The sequence below is a fragment of the Schistocerca serialis genome, chromosome 1 (genome assembly GCF_023864345.2).
Source record: "Schistocerca serialis cubense isolate TAMUIC-IGC-003099 chromosome 1, iqSchSeri2.2, whole genome shotgun sequence".
Lineage (NCBI taxonomy): Eukaryota > Metazoa > Arthropoda > Insecta > Orthoptera > Acrididae > Schistocerca > Schistocerca serialis.
The window spans coordinates 691,546,652-691,568,820 of NC_064638.1; the positions used below are offsets into that span (position 1 = coordinate 691,546,652).

The 22,169-nt window shown below is 37.4% G+C and overlaps 1 protein-coding gene across 1 annotated transcript; it reads right to left on the reverse strand.

The window, feature by feature from the left end:
- Positions 1-1,537: 1,537 nt before the first annotated feature.
- Positions 1,538-18,831, reverse strand: LOC126480729 (electron transfer flavoprotein subunit beta). Its single transcript, XM_050104002.1, has 6 exons — positions 18,674-18,831; positions 18,361-18,519; positions 17,584-17,742; positions 17,073-17,153; positions 2,230-2,370; positions 1,538-2,032 (listed from the first exon to the last, which is right to left on the reverse strand). Exons 1-6 carry the CDS (start codon positions 18,722-18,724, stop codon positions 1,955-1,957), a joined length of 669 nt encoding a protein of 222 aa, XP_049959959.1. The 5' UTR covers positions 18,725-18,831; the 3' UTR covers positions 1,538-1,954.
- Between the last annotated feature and the right edge of the window lie 3,338 nt (positions 18,832-22,169).

Consider the following 22,169-nt stretch of genomic DNA (forward strand, 5'->3'; position numbering starts at 1 on the left):
AGTCCTTGTTAGAATAGTATGATAAACTGCAGTTCTGGGTAATTATTAATGAGTTACATGATTAGCAACTGAATCATGTATGTCTGTTAGTACTGAAAACAAAAGTCATCAGGAGCCATGACTGTTAGGTAAAGCACCTCTGGAGCAGTAACCCAGCAAGTGCTTTACATACAGCTATAATGCACAGAGCCTGCAAAAATGTAGTCATCATCATCATCATAATACCACGAATATTGTTGATGGCTCAAATTTCTGTTAGTTCTATGATGATTAGTGAAAAAAATGGAAATATCACCTACAGATCTTTTATTTAACAAAAATAGTACACTGGTATAAAATTTATAAACATGATAAATCCCATTGATTCCATATACAAACATTCATGTATATACTTGAGCACCACAGAACCTGAACATATAACCAACACCTTAGTTGTGAACAGTGTTGACTAGTTCAGGAACTTCAGACATTAAGAAAACAGTAAGAAATATATGTGTAAAGCTTTAATTATATAATGAAATAAACATGTTATAATATTGATGCTACTCTTTTAGTTTTAAGAAAACATGCTCCTGCATAGCTTCCTGAGTTTGCTGTGGTCTCTGAATTGCTTCTAGTATGAACCTCCAATTTCAGTGAAGTTTATGCAGTTATGAAACTTTGCCAGGCAGCCAGACCCTTCCTTTTGCAAGAGTGCTCAATAGGTATGATGGGTGTACTGACAGGTTGAGGCTATTCAGATATGCTGACAGTGACTAAGAAACCACTTCAACCAATGGTCCAATGATAATGATTAACCTTTAAATCAGCTGGCCTTCAATAAGACAAACCGCTACAATACAATAATGAGGAACAATTATTGATGTATCGCAGACAGAGAAAACCGATTACAAAGACTTTCAGCCATGACTTTAGAATGCACTATAAACAGCAATGTTAAACTATACTACAGAGACAAAATGTGGATTTTGTAAGCATTTCTCAATTCAAGAAATTAAGCTGTTACAGAGCAAGAAATATTAAACAGTATCTGCCAAATGCCATGTAGGTTGACATAATGTCCAATGAAATACCTGCACAAAATGTCAAACCAGAAACTAACATCTTTTTCAGTTACGAAAATTGGACATTTCTAGACAACAGATGACAGGGAGGAGGAGGAGGAGGTGGTTAGTGTTTAACGTCCCATCGACAACGAGGTCATTAGAGATGGAGCGCAAGCTGGGGTAGGGAAGGATGGGGAAGGAAATTGGCCGTGCCCTTTCAAAGGAACCATCCCGGCATTTGCCTGAAGCGATTTTAGGGAAATCACAGAAAACCTAAATCAGGATGGCCGGAAGAAGGGATTGAACCATCGTCCTCCCGAATACGAGTCCAGTGTGCTAACCACTGCGCCACCTTGCTCGGTGATGACAGGGACAGTGATAAGATGCAAACAAGATACTTTTACACTGTGCTTATGAATACACAACTCATAGCAAAATTACATTTTTGACACCTGAACAGTAGTAGGGAGAGAATATATACACAACATTTTTGTCTATACAACAAATAATACATGAAAAACTAAAGAAAAAGAACTTTTTACTTAGACCACATCAACTACAGGACTAAACCAACTTCTGTATTTGATGAACTTTCTATTAATTCTTACTGATTTTATATGTTCCAGCTTTTTTTAAGGACAGAATGTCCCCAAATTTAGCTTCACTGAACATGTTTTTCTATATTTTAATTGTAAAAGCATTTTCAACATAAATGTAAACACACAGAATGACATTGTGCAGAATGCAGTAATTGCTACAGTACTGCCACATTTGCATTGCAGGTTCATTCACATAATAATAATAATAATGAAAAGCCTAGACATGTCCTCCCTCCTTAAGTTTTGTGACCAATTCATCAACATCAGCTAGGATGGAACCTGCCTGTCTAACTGGTGGGTCTTCCACACTCACACCTCAATTCGTGCTGCAGTATCAACGCCGAGATCCTTTGGTGATAATTTCTTAATAGGTTTCTTTTTTGCTTTCTGAAAACAAACATTTGTTTACAACAACAAAACTAAAAGATTAATATTATTAAACACTAAAATACATGAACAGTACATCTCAGCTTTCCCATCCTTTATAATTATTGTAATCAATATTTGATTTGCATTTAAGTATTATGAACTTTAAGTATGTTGTAACAATTGACAAACCATGAGATACAAGAACTGTTACACACCATAATGTTTGGCAGTGTGGCGTATCTTGGTTCATTTAACCTCAAATCAGCACTGAGGACAGCTGGCATCTTTATTTTGATCGTTTCAAGACCACCATCAATTTCTCTAGTCAGTTTCAATTCACCATTTGTCTTTTCAATCTGAAAAAGTGGCAACCATGTTAAATGTTTTGAAGATATATTTTCATCAAGGGATTGAAGATCATTTTTAAAATCTTTAAAAAGAACAACACTGCAGAGCTTACAGCCCAAAGTGTGAATATAGCACTTAGAAAGGGTCTGACAAGTTCAGTGGATCCCACAGGTAGAATTATCAGTGGATACAATAGTTTATTTACCAATGTTTCAATTTGATATATACTGTCACAAATAAATAAGTAGACAGCCTCACGATTATGAAATTACAATGTAAATACTTATATTATGGTGTGTAGCATTGGGTGATAATGTAGAAAATGTCTAATACTTGATCAGGCACAAAAATTCGATGTTGGCTAATCACTGTCTAAATTGAAGTATGTTACGCAGAATAATAAAATGCCAAATTACTGGCATTATCATACATAAGTAAAAGTACATACAACAAAGGAACTAATCAATTATTTAATCAGAAGAACAGAAATGGGTGCAGAAAGACTTCACCTATTACAGAGGAATGAAGTTTGTAACAATTCACCAATGAGAGCTACATCCAGGCAGAGTCCCTAAGTAACACTGCCATCATACATCACTTCGAATCATCTGTGTTTTTAGCTGTTTATCATAGCTGACTTGTCATAACAACTATTTACATTCATCCGTTTTGTTATGTTCAGACACTGCTGCTGATCAGCAACTGTTCATTCTATTAATGAAAGATCGCTCCAGTTGCTGAAGTGTACTTCATTTAAGTTCACGACCAATTTCAATTTCAGCCATCACATCCATACCATTTCAAATGGATCTGGAACTGCCATTGTTAATGCATAATGTATGGGTATATGAATATCTTACATAAAAGGACACAAAAAACTAAGCTCATACTTTTGCAGTGTAGGTACGGTTGGACATAAAAGTGATATGCCTGATGATATTGTAGGAGAATGGTTATGTAAAGATTATTAAAATTGTACAATTCAATAAACAAAGTATTTTTATGCTTTAGATTTAAAAAAGAAATTACATTCTGACATGTTCAATATTTCAAAGTCTCATGTTTCACCAGTGAAAAGCTAAAAATAATTTTTTAGTTTTAACAGATTTCTAAAATAGTTGCAATGGACAGCACATTGACATCAAGTGGAAAGTTATGCCCTCTAGTTCAGCAAGCGAAAGTTAAACTGGTAACTGTCGGGGGCACTGTGTGTCTGATGCGATATTAACTGTTAACAGAAACATGCTTACTGAGATCTAGTCACACCTTTGAAAGCGTGAGTACTTTTAAAGTAAAGGATGTTGTCAATAATGAAGCAGCCCACGTCTAGAAAACTAGTCTCTCTCTCTCTCACACACACACACACACACACACACACACACACACACACACACACACACACGAGAGAGAGAGAGAGAGAGAGAGAGAGAGAGAGAGAGAGAGAGAGAGAGAGAGGGGGGGGGGGGTGTGGGGGGGGGGGGGGGGGGGGGGGGGGGGGGGGGGGGGGGGGGGAGGGAGAGGGGGGAGTGAGAGAGAGAGAGAGAGAGAGAGAGAGAGAGAGAGAGAGAGAGAGAATTACCAGTTTCCTGGATATATGTCACCCCTTTATTGACAATTTCCTTCAAAAGTAATCTGCAATTTCACAGCTGCATATAAACATGTCTTTTGGAAGCAGTTCACAACTAGTGCCCTCTACAGTTCCTTGTTTTAACTTCTTCTGCTCACACTAGATGATGTAGCTTTATACTCTATCTGACACACATCATCTACTGCAACTATTCTGGAATTTCATTAAATCTATAAAATGCATGTTTGATCATCAGCTGCTTTTATTTTAAACCCAAAATACGACCGGTGTCAGGTCTTTAACGATTCTATCCAAAGATACAAAAAAATTACATTTAATATATACGAAATGTTACAAGGTTAAAACAGTTTAAGCCACAACATCACATCTGTCATTACTTAAATAATTGCATCTCATTTGTAGGGCAGCTTATGAATTCCAGTTTACAACACAGGACTTTTAGACGCAAACCCACTAATAAGAAGCGTAAACAGAGCAGTACTGAAGAGAAGGAGTAAGTATTAGAGTTGTACAAAATATTGAGTAGTTGGCCAAGATTTTTAAAAAGTATTTTCAACATATCTTGGTGAACATCTTTGCTGTAGATTCATGTGTAAACAGAAAACGAAGTTGCTATCCCCAAACAGAGTAAAATCAATTTTACAATACAAGGTAGACAACATTATAACCTTGATGAACAGCATCATAATTATTGTATACACTCAATTAAATGTACATTAATAAACATCAATTATGTCATGAATGTAGTGAAAATAGTATCCATAACATAAAAACAAACTACAATACAGTGTTCAGAAATAGGTTGAATGTCACTCAGCGTTCATATGAATGTAAGTTATAGTAGTGAACAATCACTGTAAAATATTGACTACATTTAACGAAAAAGATTATATGTAAATGAAGTTTCATTAAAGTGCTTAAGCACACTTCATTAAAGTGCTTAGAAGCCTAGTATGTCTGTAATACTAATACCATAAAGAAGGGGATGGGGATAAATAACCACAGTACAAACAATCATGTGCTCAAATTTGGATTTAAGGAATATTGACAAAACATGCGTATAAACTTTTAGCTAAAAGGCATTAGAGGCTAAGCCGCTGAGTATGTATTTTGAGAGGAAAAAAAAAAAAAAAAAAAAAAAAAAAAAAAAAAAAAAAAAAAAAAAAAAAAAAAAAAAAAAATTCTTTACCTAATCCAGCCAACAAAATATGTACTTGCATATGTGAAGAATTAAAAGAACATTAAACGGAATGTAGACCTTGTGCTACAGATGACTAATATAACAATACATGAAGATTGTGTACACAACAAAAATGATCTATTGCTCATTAAAATGAGAAATACATCTTAGGAGTAAGACCATACTTCAAGCAAAAGATAACTTATTGACCCGAAGTCCATGTCAGATACAATAAAGTTAAAAATAGAATTACTGTGTGTGCAACATACTAAATGAAAAATAACAAGAGAGAAGTTATAAACATTTAATAAATGTTTATAATGGACAACAATAGTTCCACATGAAGTGGGTAACAAACTATAATACAATCCATCTGTACTGCAGTTGCATAATGAGGAAACCTAACAGGGGCTATAAGAAAATTGTGTGCAATAATAGTGTCATTAGCATCAATTGTTGAAAATGTACTAGATAAAACTTGTCCCATTTATGTCAGGCAATCTTTTAGTATTATAAAACTAAGCTATAAGTGTAAGTGTGTTAGCAAATTATATTAAAGTACAAGGTGACATTACTGTATATTATCATTCTTAATAAAGATCCAGGAAGACTAGCTTGAGGGGGTGACAGGGAGGGGAGTAGTAGTAGAATTGGAGGAGACGGGCTATATAATAGAACCAGGCAAGTGAAAAACATGAGAAAAATTCTCTAAGAAAGCCTTAGTTTTCAAATATTTTTGTTAATTGAGAACATCATTTGAATGTTATTTAAAAGTTACAAAAGATATCAATTTCCTCCAGAAGGTTCATACTTAACACTTTTTTGCTTGATGTAGCATTTTCATTTTCTCATCAGCAGTACCTATTGTGTGATTGCAAGCTTTAACGTGGAAACCTAGAGCTGAAGTGTTTAAAAGATTATTGTGTGTGTTTAAGAAACCTTGTCTTTAGTTTCTGCCCAGTTTGGCCTATGTAAAACTTTTCACATTGTTGGCAGTTAATTCTGTAAACACATGGCCTGTCATACACTGACTGTTTTACATCTAAGTTCTTCTGTAGTATTGTTGCAATCCTATTACGAGTTTGGAAGGCCAAAGTCAATTTACTTTTCCTAAATACATCGCTTATTTTGTCCGAGATACTACTACATACAGAAAACTTAATTCTTTTCGCTTTAGTTAGGGTAATTTTTGGATTCACTCTACATGCTTTAGCTGCTTCTTTTTCCATAAGATTTTGTCAACTAGCTGTGCTTGGTATCCATTACCTACTGCTAGCAATTTCCATGTATTTACTTCATCGTTAAAGTTTACAGCAGACATGGTTCTTAGCAACCTGCAAATCACAATATGGAAGTATGCATGCTTATAACTTATGGGGTAGCAGGATGTTTCATGAATAATAGTATCTGTGGAAGTTTGCTTCCTGTATACGTAAAAAGGTTAGTTTGTTGTCTGCATTCGAGTTCTCTAGGTCCAGTAAGTAATTTTGTTATCTTTTCCTCTTTCTATAATGAATTTTAAATTAAGATGGGCATTATTAAAAAGGCTGTAGATCTCATTGACTACTTTGTCATTACCATTGACTAGTATAATGGTGTCATCTGCATATCTTTTACAGATAATAATCCTGCCTGTCACCTTTGATTCACTGTTTAGGATCTTGTTCTACATCTCTGCAAATCACCTTTGAAAGTCTGGCAGAGGGTTTATCAAACCACCTTCACAATTCTCTATTATTCCAATCTCGTATAGTGCACAGAAAGAACGAACACCTATATCTTTCTATATGAGCTCTGATTTCCCTATTTTATTGTCTTGATCATTTCTCCCTATGCAGGTTGGTGTCAACAAAATATTTTCGCATTTGGAGGAGAAAGTTGGCGACTGGAATTTTGTGAGAAGATTCCCTCGCAATGGAAAACGCCTTTCTTTTAATGCTGTTCAGCCCAAATCCTGTATAATTTCTGTGACACTCACTCTCCCCTATTTTGTGCTAATACAAAACGTGCTGCCCTTCTTTGAACTTTTTCTATGTACTCCATCAGTCCTATCTGGTAAGGATCCCACACCACACAGTAGTATTCTAAAAGAGGACAGACAAGTGTAGTGTAAGCAGTCTCTTTAGTAGATCCAATACATTTTCTAAGTGTCCTGCCAATAAAACATAAGAGTTTATTTAGCCTTCCCCACAACATTTTCTGAATGTTTCTTACAATTTAAGTTGTTTGTAATTTAATTCCTAGGTATTTAGTTGAATTTATGGCCTTTAGATTTGACTGATTTATCATATAACTGAAGTTAAATGAACTCCTTTTAGCACTCAAGTGGATGACTTCACACCTTTCATTAATTAGGGTCAACTACCAATTTTCGCACCATTCAGATATCTTTTCTAAATCTGTTTTGCAATTTATTTTGATCTTCTGATGACTTTGTTAGTTGATTAACGACAGCATCATCTGCAAACAACCAAAGACGGCTACTCAGAGTGTCTCCCAAATTGTTTATATAGATAAGGAACAGCAAAGGGCTTATAACACTACCTTGGGGAATGCCAGAAATCACTTCTGTTTTACTTGATCACTTTCCATCTAATTACTACAAACTATGACCCCTCTTACAGGATATCACAAATCCAGTCACATAACTAAGATAATATTCCATACCACCAATCGACCTGCAGGCAGGGAAATCAGGATGCGCTCAGTGTAAAGACACTTCAGCTATCAATATATTAGCAGCAAATTTTCAGAGTGTTCGGAATAAAGTTCCTGAATTTACTGCCCTCCAGGAAGCATGTGGCGAGCAAATTATTCTCGGGACTGAGACCTGGCTGAAACCTGAGATATTTAGTGAGGGTTGGAACGTGTATCGGAAAGACAGATTAGACACCGTAGGAGGTGGTTTCTTCATTGCAGTTGACAAAAATGTTGTGTCTACTGAGGTCGAAGTAGAGTGTGATTGTGAAGTTATCTGGACATGTTTAACAGGCCTAGGGGAAATAAAGTTAATTGTTGGGTGTTATTACCGGCCACCAGGTTCCACCGTGACAGTTCTAGAATCATGCAAAGGGAGTCTACATTCTGTATCACAGAAGTACCCGGATCATACTATATTAGTCGGAGGCAACTTCAACCTACCTAGTATAGGCTGGGATGTCTGGATTCATTACAGGTGGTACAGACAAGCCGTCGTGTGAATTACTTTTGAACACATTATCCGAAAACTGTCTTGAGCAGCTAAATCGACAGCCAACGCGTAATGGGAATATTTTAGATCTGGTAGCCACAGACCAGACCAGACCTCATCGACGGTGTCAGTGTTGAGACAGGGATTAGTGATCATGATGTTGTCATTACGACTATGGTTACGAAAGTTAAAAAGTCGGTCAAGAAGGCTAGGAGAGTATTCTTACTAGAAAGAGCAGATAAGCAGTTGTTAGCATCCCACTTAGTAAATGAATCGACTTCATTTATTTCTGGTACAACGGGCGTGGAGGAATTATGGGCCAATTTTAAACACATTGTAGATCACCCATTGGACAAGTATGTGCCGAAAAAGTGGGTTACGGACGGAAAAGACCCAACGTGGTTTAACAGCGCAATTCGGACAGTTGCACTCGCAGTACAAGAAAGATTGGGAGAATGAGGACAGGCAAAAGTTACTAGGGATTCATGCTGCTGTAAAACGAGCGATGCGCAGTAACTCCATTGCTATCACGCTGATAAGGCATTGACTGTTTCTTGCCGCTAATACTTCACATACGACCAGAATCTCTTTGGATTTTCTACTAGGTTTTGAGAGAAAGTTTCATTGTGGAAACTTATAAGCATCTCACATTGAAGTCCGCACTAAATTTTGAGCTTCTGTAAAAGATCGCCAATCTTGGGGATTCTGCGTCTGTTTAAATTTGGCATGTTTATTTCGTTGTTTCTGCAACAGTGTCCTGACCCGTTTTGTGTATCAAGGAGGATCAGCTCCGTCATTGGTTAATTTATTTGGTATAAATCTCTCAATTGCTGCTGATACTGTTTCTTTGAATTCAAGACACATCTGATCTACAATTATTTATTAATTTGGAAGGAATGGAGATTGTCTCTCAACAAGTCATCAATTGAATTTTTATCTACTTTTTTAATAGGTATGTTTTTCGTTTATTTTTGGAGCATTTGGGGGGTTGGAATATTCAATCTCACTATGACAGCCCTGTGTTCACTAATCCCTGTATCCGTTTTGATGCTTATTATTAACTCGGGGTTATTTGTTGCTAAGAGGTCAAGAGTGTCTTTACAACCGTTCACTATTCGCATGGGCTCAGAAACTGCTCCAAATTTTCATAGAATGCGTTTAGCACAAATTCGGATGATGTTTTATGCATACCTCCGGAATTAAACATGTATTTTCGCCAATGTATTAAGGGTAAATTAAAGTCACCACCAACTATAATCGTATTAGTCAGGTACGTGTTTGAAATCAAACTCATGTTTTCTTTGAACCTTTCAGCAACTGTATCATCTGAATTGGGAGGTCGGTAAAAGGATCCAATTATTATTTTATTCCAGTTGCCAACAATGACCTCTGCCTATACTAACTCAAAGGCAGTATCTACTTCAATTTTGCGACAAGATAAACTACTACTGATAGCAACAAACACCACCACCAATTGTTTTTAGTGTATCCTTTTGGAACACCATTAGGTCCTCAGCAAAAATTTTGGCTGAGCTTGTATCCGGCTTTAGCCAGCGTTCAGTGCCTGTAACAATTTGAGCATCAGTGCTTCCTATTAGCACTTTGAGCTCTGGTACTTTCCCAACACAGCTACGACAATTTACAACTGTCATACTGATGGTTCCTGTATCTATGTTCTTCCTATGTTCGGCCCTTTGTGACTGAAGCCCTTATTGTGTTTTCCCCAGAGACCCTCTAACCTAAAAAACCACCCAGTGCACACCACACGGCCCCTGCTACTCGTGTAGCCACCTCCTGTGTATAGTGGACACCCTGACCTATTCAGCAGAATCCAAAACCCAACCACAATCTGACGCAAGTGGAGGAATCTGCAGCCTACACAGTCACAGAAATGTCTGAGCCTCTGATTCAGACCCTCCACTTGGCTCTGTACCAAAGGTCCGTAATTGGTCCTGTCGACTATGCTGCAAATGGTCAGCTCTGCTTTCATCTTGCAAGCATGACTGGCAGCTTTACTACTTCTGTTAGCTGCTCTAAACCAGAGAAAAATCTCTTCTGATCCAAAGTGATACACATCATTGGTACCGACGTGAGCAACCACCTGCAGTTGGCTGCACCCCATGCCCTTTGTGGCATCTGGGAGGACCTGTTCCACATCTGGAATGACTCCACCATGTACGGACACAAAGTGCACATTGGCCTCCTTTCCTTCTTGGCAGTCATGTCCCTAAAGGCCCTGTAAAGTCCCTAATGTTGGAGTTCCCAACTATCAATAATCCAACTATCTGTGATTGTCCGGATCTTGCAGGCTGAGAGGTTTCCTCTTGAACAGGACAGGCGACAGCATCTGGCTCAGTGACAGTGTCAGCTACATACAGTACCTGGAACCTGTTTGTTAGACAAAGCATGGAAGCCTTACGTGCAGCCGCCTGGGAAGTCTCACCGCCTACCTCCCACTCTATCACAGGTGAGGGGTCAACCTCAGTGTGAGCAATAACAGGGCTGGTCACCAGTCAGAACTGATCGGAGGACTCTGACGTGCTGGATGTCCGTTGGATCCCCACGGCCGGCCCACATCAGTGGTGCCCATCCACTGCAGTCCTAAGCTGTGTAACCGAAGCCATCACTGCCTGAAGCTGAGAGTGAAGTGTCACCAACTCTGCTCACATTCGCACACAACAATCGCAGTCTGTGTCCATACTAAAGACTGGAAAACTAAACTATGCAGACAAATGGACTATTGGCACGTGTTGCAGTTCTCTGCCATAGACCCCGATGAAAAAGCAGGAACTGTGTCTAATAAATTAGATTAATACACAGAGGTTCAAAAACCTAACTACCGAAGCACTCAGGTGAAACTAAATAATTGGCCCCTGATTGTGGACTTTTAATATATCACAAAATCTGTTCACTTTCTGACACAAATGGGAGAACTGTGGCCGTTAGATATTAAATTAACACACTAAAACTCTAGAAACTAAACTATAAAGCACACAGATATTATACAATTTGCTCCTGGTTAGGAACTCTTAAAGGTCACAATATCAGTTACTTCCCAGTCACTGTTTGTGTCTCGGCCGACTACTACTGCCTGACTCCATGAAGATATCAGCTTATTTTCCAGCTAAGCAACACCCCATTGAAAACCCTTGGGCTTGTTTATAGAATCTACCATTAAAAGTAAAATGAAGTAACTGTGTGACAACTCAAGTTTTAACTTAAATTCTTCCTGATCAGTTCAGTAGTTCCACCAACTGGGACGTTGGCATATAAGATAATGATAGTGTTGTATACTGGAATCCATGACATGCTCTACACATGAGACGTGGCCATTATTTAAATAATTACAGATATGATGTGGCTTGAACTGTCTAATCTTGTAAGTACTTATGTATATTTTGCCCTTCTTTGGAAAAGAATTTGTAACATTTCCTGTACACTACATGTAATTTTTTTGTGTCTTTGATAGAAGCCATGGAGATTGTCTGTGACTGAAACCTGTATAATTTTAGTTATAAAATAAAAGCAACCAATGGTGAAACAGACATTTTATACATTACTTGACAACTGTTGACAGTCAGCTTCCAATAATACTCATTTAAAACATGCCAGAACTTAACTCCTTTTATGCTGAAACATAACAATACCTTTAATGTACCTGCACGGTACTGTGCTGTCACTAAAGTAGAAGTTCTGGGTTTGAGTGGATCAAACAATACTTAGAGCAAGAAATATTGGTAACATTCCAAATATCAAGAATAACAGGTCTACAATCCATGTTAGTAGTAGCCAATATCAATTTATCAGTGTTATTCGGCACAGAATGAATGAGTCATAATGTGGTCCTGGACATACCCTGGGGAATGATGCGACTCCAAATATATTAGTAACTGGAAGGAAAAAAGATGAAATACAAGTAGAAATTATTAGCAGTGAGGAACTGAATGGAACTGTCAAGGAAGAATTAGAAAATATATGGAAAGATCAAGTTAAAACTAAGTAGTGTATCACTAGGATTAAAACACAATGAAAGAAGGCAATTACAACAGGTTTCAACGAAAAACGCTGAAGTATTTCATGAAAAACCAGGGGTAATTAAAGGTTAATTAAAAATCATGCATGGTCATGTGATTCTAGGTGCTTCAGTCTGGAACCGCGTGACCGCTACAGTAGCAGGTTCGAATCCTGCCTTGGGCATGGATGTGTGTGATGTCCTTAGGTTAGTTAGGTTTAAGTAGTTCTAAGTTCTAGGGGACTGATTACCACAGATGTTAAGTCCCACTGCGCTCAGAGCCATTTGAACCAAAAATCGTGCACCATTCATTAAACTACCTTATACTATTGCATTGAGTGTTCGAAAGACAGTGCACAGGAAAACAAATCAAATGTTAAATTGGGGTATTATTGCAATGTCAGATAGTCATTACTTTAACCCATGAGTAGCAGTTAAAAAGCCAAATGGTGAAATTAGATTGGTACTGGACACACAACCTGGCAAAATAATTGAAATAGAAAGAGAGGACCATTCTTATGGAAAAAATATTAGCTAGATTCTATAATGTCAAATACTTGAGTATGCTTGATTTAACTGGAAGTTACTGGCAGGTATCTTCAGCGGTGAAGTTTAGGAAACCCTGGCTTTCCTTTCTGAAAGCAAATGTTGTCATTTTGAAGTCCTAACTTTTGCGCTAAATGCATGAACTGGTAACTGACCCAGATCTTGCCTCTGGAGATGAGTCATTAGGAAAAGTACCTGTCTATACCGAAGATTTACTGGTTCTATCCTAAGATTGGAAGGACCATATACCACTTTTAGACAAATCTGCTGGAAAAGTTAACTGAGAAAATTCTCCAACACACATTTCAGTTGCACCTAGATTAAATTTCTGGGGTTCACCCTTAATTAAACATGTATTTGGCCTGACCCAACTACGATACAAGCCACATATGCACGTCCAACTCTATTTTACAGATCATGTTCCAAGCAGTATAATTAATGCTGCTATACTTCATTCATTACTATAATTAAAGACTCATTGATATTTGAGAGGAAAATGTCAAGGAGTTTACAAATTTAACAGGAGCTTAATAGACCACAGGTATTAGGATACCCAGAGAATAAAGAATTCTGTATTATGGTAGACGCTTTGGAGTATGGTTTGTGGTGTGAGGTGCTTCTACCAGTAAGCGAAAAAGCAAAAGAATTGATGTTCCAATGGTAGAATGAGTAAATGCAGGTAGAAAGTAAAGGAAAAACTGCACACTCAAGTTTTCACATACGAGAAGTGTGCTGCAATGAGGGCAACGAAGCACTCCCAATCTACTTTTCGCCCTGTTAGCACTTTCCACTCTAACAACAATGGCATCATGGTCACTGGATGTCATTTACTGGAGTACTTGCCACCCTTCAATCTTAGCTGCTGCCATCTGGCTTTGTTACAGTCATCTCCATTGTAGCAACATCTGCTCGTCCCTTGAACATACTTGGCTGGCCCTCTAGATTCAAAACAATTAAGTCCAGTTCCTGGATTACATCCACATCTGTTGACACAAGGACACATGCATACCGAAGTAGACACAAAGCTTCCATTTAAGAGGATGGCTGGCACTTAATCTGCAGCTCAGGAAACCGAGGCCCACCAAACATGTACGAAGCTAAGACACACCTAGTTCTCTTAGGCACTTACCATCTGGCATGACCTAATGGCACAGGTGGTTGATCAAATGCCAAAGGCACAGCGAGTTAAGAACCCCGTCCTCTCCCTACTGCTACTCATGTTCTATATCAATAACTTACATGATAACTCTAGTTGCCATCTGACACCTTTTGCAGGTGATTCTGCTATCTATGAAAAATTCTACCTTTTGCAGGTGATTCTGCTATCTATGAAAAATTCTAACTGGTAAAAATTTTAATACACTCTCAATAAAATATCAATCCAGTGCAACAGGCTGGGTATCAGCTTAATGTATTTCTGCATCCTACAGTGAGATTGCATGTGTATTAGTTTCCATGTGACCAACTATACTGCAACTGTATTTCTGGATCAGAAGACTAAATGTCTGACAGACACACACACACACGGCAAATACTTGGTCCCTGGTTAGAAACGCAGCAACTTACCGTCAAGTTCATAAATTCCTAACAAACATGGCATTCAACATACTCGCTCACCAGATCATAAAAGTGAAAACTTTATCACTGTATGCTGCAATGGGTGCCAATATGGTGACAATGACCAACTGAATTTCCTTGTCATATCCATAACTAATACAAATGTGAAGTACACTTTAAATACTGAACCATTAACACCCCAAACTAACAACTCCAAAGCAGGCTACAAATCTGTAGCCAATATTTACCAGCACTACAATAACTCATTGACAAAGCTCCAACACAAAACCGCAGTACAAGAAAACAAGTAATATTAACACCTGGCAACACTGCACCAGTCCAATCAGACAATAACAACACTCAAAAGCAACTCAAACATTGAGATTCTACACTAGAGAGCACACCACATAATACTAAAGGATACAGTTCAAGGATGGCATGACAATGCAACAGTTATGTCCTGAGCAAAAACAGACAACCTGTACCACAAATCTCAGTTTACTTGTTCAACCTCCCTCAATGGTTTCCTTCACAATACAATCCACAAAACATACAAAAAATCATAATTATCCTTGTGTTATTCAGGCTGTTGTGTGATTAGGCTAGTTCACTGTTACTCCGTGATCATTCTCTTGTAATTTGTAAGTCAGATTGATTGTCCTGCTCCCATTGATATATGTATGCCAACACAAAAATGTTGGAATTCTGAAGAGACCACTATTAGTACTGAAAATGTAGCTTCTGACAATATGGCTTGATATTTTGTAACTAAACAGCACAGAATGAGAAAAGCTGGTCAACTGATTCCACCAGTCAGGTCACTTCCGTTGACAATGTATTGTATTTGGTGCCCCTCCCGTGTGCTGCTTCTCAATGTTTCAAAGTTGTCTGTTAGGTATTTCAGAGAATGATTTGATGCAAGCTGTGTCAGGATGTTATTGGAAGAGTATGTGCCAAAATGCTAGCGAGTTATTTCGATGTTGGGTATTGTGGCTGATTAATTCAAGTTTATCTTTGGAATTATTAGTTCTGTGTGTTTCTTATCATCAGAGATTTAATATTTTTTCAGTTGGCAGTCACAGATATGACAAATTTTTGTGTAGATCACTGCTTGCTGCAGTGGGTGAATACAGGCTGTCTACAATCAAGTTACTACAGTCATTTTGATCAGTTGCAGGTGTGTGTGTTTACAGCTGTTTGTGCATACTGATACTGCTGATGCATGTTTTCATGAATTTTGGGGTTTTTCATTTTATTATTTGGCAGCTCTGTAGGACTGCTTGGAAGGTATCATGGACATTGGTTTACCATTGTTGACGAGGGTACTTTTTGGTATTAGTAATGGAAGTTTTGATTTGTTCTGTTGCGGACTGTTTTCAACAGACAGGGTAAGTGAATGTTAGGATAACTGGTTTGATGCTTTGAGTGTGTTTTTTTGGTACTGAAGGCTTTGTTTTAGATGCCATACAGATCAAGTAAAATCTGCAGTATCAGGTTCCGGAGCTGTGTATGAGTTCATGGTACAGAGCACAGCTATATAGGTCAAGTGAAATTTATGACACCAATGGTTTTTTGCTTCTGCATTTTGTTGCTGTTGTTTTTGTTGTGCTGAGTGTTGAAAATCTTGTGTGCTTGATTTTTTGGACAAGTATTTGTTCTGAAATGGTATTATTCTGACTGTCCTGTATTTAGTTTGGTGCAACACAAAATGCCCTACTTCTGGCAGCTGCCCTGTTAGATTCATTGTACTGCTGGAGTTAAATATTTTACAAGTTATTTATATTCATTCACAAGTGTAGTGAGTGATATCATTGCCATATCATATGCTTGAAACAGGGGTGCCTACCTCCTCATTAAAAACAATCTCCTTCTGTCAGTGAAATATCATTTATACCCAATAATAGTGTGCTGATATTCTCTGTCCATACCAACATCAGTTAATAAACAGATATACTAATGAACAACTGAATTAAGCACAAGTCCTAATACCTGGCAGTAACCACTTCCTGTGATTTCACTACAACATCTCACATTTTAAGTGAATTATTCCAAAAGGCAGAGCTACAGAATACATAAAGTTATAGTTGAAAATGCGATTGGTATGATTTGAGAACAGTTTTGAAGTATAATACTGAACAGTTATTTGAATACTATGCTAGAATAGTGGATATGAGAATCCAACCTAGTACTGCGTGTTCAGCCCTAGTAAAGAGAAATAATGCCTGTATCAAGAAACTGTATTAGTAGCCTACGATTATTCAGACTCAATTGGAGAATAATTTATTGTGGAGAATTTATTTCTGGTTTTCTTTCAGGCAACAGGTTAACTAGTAATCAAGGACAACCAGAGTAACATATGTAGTTTTGGATTATTTTCTATATAAACATTTGCCGTAAGGATTAAAAAATACAATGAAACAGCTATAGTTTTAGTCCCACATAGCCTTCAGCAATTTACATATAGATTACCAAATCATCAACGAATAATTTGTCTAATCATGACATTTAACCACACCGGAATCAACTAACAATTGTGTTTACAGCAAATGAATGAGAGGTTATGCATGAAATATATGATGTTGCACATAAACATCAATTTGAAAAACATCCCAAGGAAGGGAAAGGTGTTAACTCTACCTTGGATATGAAGGTTCCCTGTGGCCAGTCCAAGAAGGCTGCTGTCATTTGTGCCGTCTGGTTTGAGTCATCATCAATTGCCTGTAACATTTGTGCTTTTTATCTTTCTGATACATTAGAAAACAAAATAAAGGTCAGTACTGGAAATCAATATAGGGTGGAAAAAAGTCTGTAGTGCCAAGAAATGGCACTTTACTTAAAGATGTCATTCTCTGTTGACATTACCTATAACCTGTATATTTACATAGTACATTAGCAGTACCGTTTTCATGTTTACTGAGGGGCTCCTGAAAGTAGACACCTAATGAGGCTAACTTCCAGTCAAAAGCAGAATCGAATTCAGTGTCAAGTCAGGACCATGTCCACATACCTACTTGCCCCACAGATAGATTTAACTACAAGTTAAATACTTGATTGTCAACTAAAGTATAATTTGCATAAAGGCTAGAAAACTCCGTTATTTCAGTACAAGAAGAAAAAGTCTTTTACATATTTCCTAAACGAAACTTACCTGTTTGCCAACAATAACTAGATCAGCTTTCTCATCTTTTGCGATTTTGGCAAGAATCTGGGACACATGAATGGGTTGCAGGGTCTCATATTCAGGACCTGAGATTTCAACGTGGATACCACGGTCCACTCCCATCGCAAGAGCAGTTCTCAAGGTTTCCTGTAAAGAAAAATACTGTTTTGGCTACGATTTATTATGGGAATTAACTTCAATGTAGATACTTTTGTACTAGCGGAATGTCATCTGTGTATTTGTAGGATTATCAGCTTCAAGACATTTTCACTATTCCTATAACAATGTACAATTTACTTTATATTGATGGAACTACAAAGAATGGAAACATACATGCACATGGGAAAGGTGTTAATCTTTTATGCACTAACTGCAGTTTCTTTTTAATAACATATTCAAAATCTTTGGCCAAAAATTCTAATAGACTTCTTTATTCCTAGGAGGAATACCTGATTGATAATAGAAGCCAAAACAGTACATTCTTCGGCAGTCCACAGATAAATTTTCAAAATACAAATGCAGTTTAAATTATCAACAGACTCTGTTGGTAGCAAGTCTCTATGATCTCCATAAGACTTCAAATCAAGGGGTTCTTTCTGAACTACAGCAAGTTGTTAACATATTACGTCTACAAAATTCGAAATGAGTGGGCCTAGGTGCAAGAAAAGTTCATGAAGAAACCATCAGAACTTAGATCCCTAAACACTTTTGCACTACATTGCTTTGAGTCGCATATTCTTACAGGAAATTTACGAATTATTTTACTTGCGCTTGGGCTGGTCCACAAGAAACAGCAACTATTTCTGCGGCTAATTTTTTTTCTTTCATTCGAACCGCCTCCTCCACGGCGATTTCATCAAATGGATTCATGGAGTGTTTGACTCCATCTGTAACAACGCCTGTTTTATCTGGTTTCACACGAATCTGAAAATGTAAAATAGAAAGGCTTTTAATATGTGTGAGGTGACTGATTATGTAAGTTTCTTTCTTTTCGTATATTCGGAGAACTTATAGATTTAGAAATTTTCTCCAAACATTTCGATTAAAGAAATTGAGAACAGAAATGTTAATTACACACCTTAACAGCATAATCTATAACGCGCTTCACACCAACCAAAACTCGTGCCATTTTATTACAAAAGTACCAACTACTTAAGGACTTAAAACCTTTAACCCCAAAGCTCCTCACCACTGCTCACTGTTTTTGCACGCCTCTCACAGATGTTCCGCCTGTTTACGTTGCAGCATGTAAAACAAAGATCGCCTGCGACTTGTTGTTCGAGCATTGCGCATTTACCACAAGCATAGTATTTACAAATGACAGCCATTTAACATGTAGTAGTTAGAGGAGTAGTAGTGGTGGTAGTAGCTTTATTCATCCGTAGATCTATTTTTACAAGGATATAGGACACGTCAAAGTATTTACAAATTTAGATCAATTTAAAAGAAGCTAATTCATATACACATATATTTACAGACTTCTAGTTAGAGACAATCATTAGATTTACTCCTGGTATACAATACTTTTTTTCACAAATAACGTATTAAATAATGTAATGCCACATTGTTCACTCATATCTCACTATCAGTCACTGCACACACTATACACACATTGTTTCATACCACACACACACACACACACACACACACACACACACACACACACACACACACAAATACACTGGTGATAACTGAGTCTTTTCTGTACTGCAAGTCCCATTTGCTATCCTGAAAAACTGAGTCAGTATCCCTCCGTAATGAGTGAGATGTTGAGCTCAGAAAGAGGAAGAGGTGTTAGTATTGTGCTATGCATAGCTTGGGGGTAAGTATTTCTAAAAAAGGAAAAAAAAACATAAAGTGAAGGTGTTATGTGGAATGTTGGATTTTTTATAGTCATTATTACTATTATTTATTTGTATAACATTTTTTATTAAACCCCTACTCTGTTTTAGCTAAGTAATCCTTCAATGTATAAAATGTATTGCATAACACGTAATTTTTAGCTGCCTTTTTAAATAAGTGTATTTTGGCAATTTCTTTAATCTCTTTTGGCAATTTATTGTACAGTTTTATTCCTTGGTAGAAAATTCTGTTTTGAGTTTTATGTTTATTTTTTTCTTGGTAAATGTATGTTGAGTCTATCTCTTGTTGCATGGTCATGGACAGAGCTGATCGTACAGTTAGTACCAATGTTATTTTTGATGTGTACAACTGACTGGTAAATGTATTCACATGGAGCACTTAAAATCCCTAGTGTTCTGAACAGATTTTTACAATGAGCTCAACTAGTATTTTTGGTTATTATTCTTATGGCTCTTTTCTGTAGTCTGAAATTTGTGTTCATATTTTGTGCATTTGTTCCCCAAAAAGAATTCCATAGCTAATAACTGAGTGTACATAAGAATAATATGTAGCTAAAAGACACTCCATGTTACACACTGAAGAGAGGATTCTAAGGGCATAACATACTGATGATATTCTGTTGTATCTTTGTGTGTTCACACCACTTCAACTGAGAATCAATATTCATTCCTAGAAATTTTGTTACACAGTCTTTAGAGGTGCCATCTACATTTAATTTATCATTGTCATTTGTCCTCTTCAAACTGAAATTCATTGCATTAGTTTTCGTTATGTTCAGTGTCACTTTATTACTTATCGACCAATCATAAACTTTCTTGAGAGTTTCATTTGCTTTCTTGGCAAGGAGTTCTCTTGTTTTCTCAGTAACTATAATATTGCTGTCATCAGCGAAAAGGATTTTTTCAACAGGAGTAACACTACTCGGAAAGTCATTGATGTATAACAGAACAGTATTGGTCCTAACATGCTACCTTGTGGAACCCCTATATTAATGTACTTTGGTTCTGATAATTGTTTTACTAAATATTTAGATCTATTTGAAGTATGTGTTATCTCTACTCTTTGTGCCCTATCTGTTAGGTATGATCAAAACCAGTCGTTAGCTACCCCTCTTATTCCTAATGCTTCTAATTTATTTAATAGAAATAATCAACCATCTTTACTCTGCACAACGATGAAAAGCTGCGCCAGTCTATGGATGTGGTTGATTTTGATTGACTAATTTATATTTGCTCTCATTTGACTACATTTTGTACTTGTAAAGATCGATTCACACTAGATGTCAATGGACCGTCACATCACATCACCGTCACTTAAGGGTGCGTACACACTGGATGTCACATAACATCAATTCATAGCCCAGTGCGAATGGTGTAAATGATTTTATGCCATGTATGATACAAATACTTGTATCAGAATTGAGAAATTAACAACATTGAATCCCTGATGCGCTAATGCAACCCTGGAGAATTGCGTATTGTTTTACTGCCTGCCACAATAGGGGCACAAAGACTCTGTACATCTTCTACCGCAGTTTCGTACACAAGAGCTTCCAACCCTCCCACAGATAAGTCTTATGGATCTAGTTCTGGACAGTGTGTGTGGCGCCGCAACTAGTGCGCGAACGCCCATTTGTCTATTAAAAGCTTTACTTCAGAATGTATGTGGGCTGCAATGTAAGCCGGTAGAGTATTATACGGTCAGTAACGGACGAGTTGTTTCCTGCACACTGACGTCACGACCATCTGTTGCAGCTGTGCGTGTGAAAGCAGTGGAGTAGCGCTGGCAGGCCACTAACATTATACGAAGCTAAAAATATTAATAACTAATAAAGGAATACAAACAGCACAGTGAACGCATTGTCGTGGCCAAGATAGACACGAAGCCCACGCCTATGACAGTAGTACAAGTCTATATGCCTACTAGCTCTGCAGATGACGAAGAAATTGAAGAAATGTATGATGACATAAAAGAAATTATTCAGATAGTGAAGGGAGACGAAAATTTAATAGTCATGGGTGACTGGAATTCGGCAGTAGGAAAAGGAAGAGAAGGAAACGTAGTAGGTGAATATGGATTGAGGCTAAGAAATGAAAGAGGAAGCCGCCTGATAGAATTTTGCACAGAGCACAACTTAATCATAGCTAACACTTGGTTCAAGAATCATGAAAGAAGGTTGTATACATGGAAGAGCCCTGGAGATACTAAAAGGTTTCAGATAGATTATATAATGGTAAGACAGAGATTTAGGAACCAGGTTTTAAATTGTAAGGCATTTCCAGGGGCAGATGTGGACTCTGACCACAATCTATTGGTTATGAACTGCAGATTAAAACTGAAGAAACTGCAAAAAGGTGGGAATCTAAGGAGATGGCACCTGGATAAACTGACTAAACCAGAGGTTGTACAGAGTTTCAGGGAGAGCATAAGGGAACAATTGACAAGAATGGGGGAAAGAAATACAGTAGAGGAAGAATGGGTAGCTTTGAGGGATGAAGTAGTGAAGGCAGTAGCGGATCAAGTAGGTAAAAAGACGAGGGCTAGTAGAAATCCTTGAGTAACAGAAGAAATGTTGAATTTAATTGACGAAAGGAGAAAATATAAAAATGCAGTAAATGAAGCAGGCAAAAAGGAATACAAACGTCTCAAAAATGAGATCGACAGGAAGTGCAAAATGGCTAAGCAGGCATGGCTAGAGGACAAATGTAAGG

Bases quoted from the DNA above. Each gene is read 5' to 3' on its own strand.
- LOC126480729 (XM_050104002.1), bottom strand. From the start codon at position 18,724: ATGGCACGAGTTTTGGTTGGTGTGAAGCGCGTTATAGATTATGCTGTT. The intron at 17,154-17,583 runs GTAAGTTTCGTT...CAAATGTTACAG, and splicing joins TAGTTATTGTTGGCAAACAG to GCAATTGATGATGACTCAAA. The intron at 2,033-2,229 runs GTGTGTAACAGT...GTTTGTTTTCAG, and splicing joins CCACACTGCCAAACATTATG to AAAGCAAAAAAGAAACCTAT.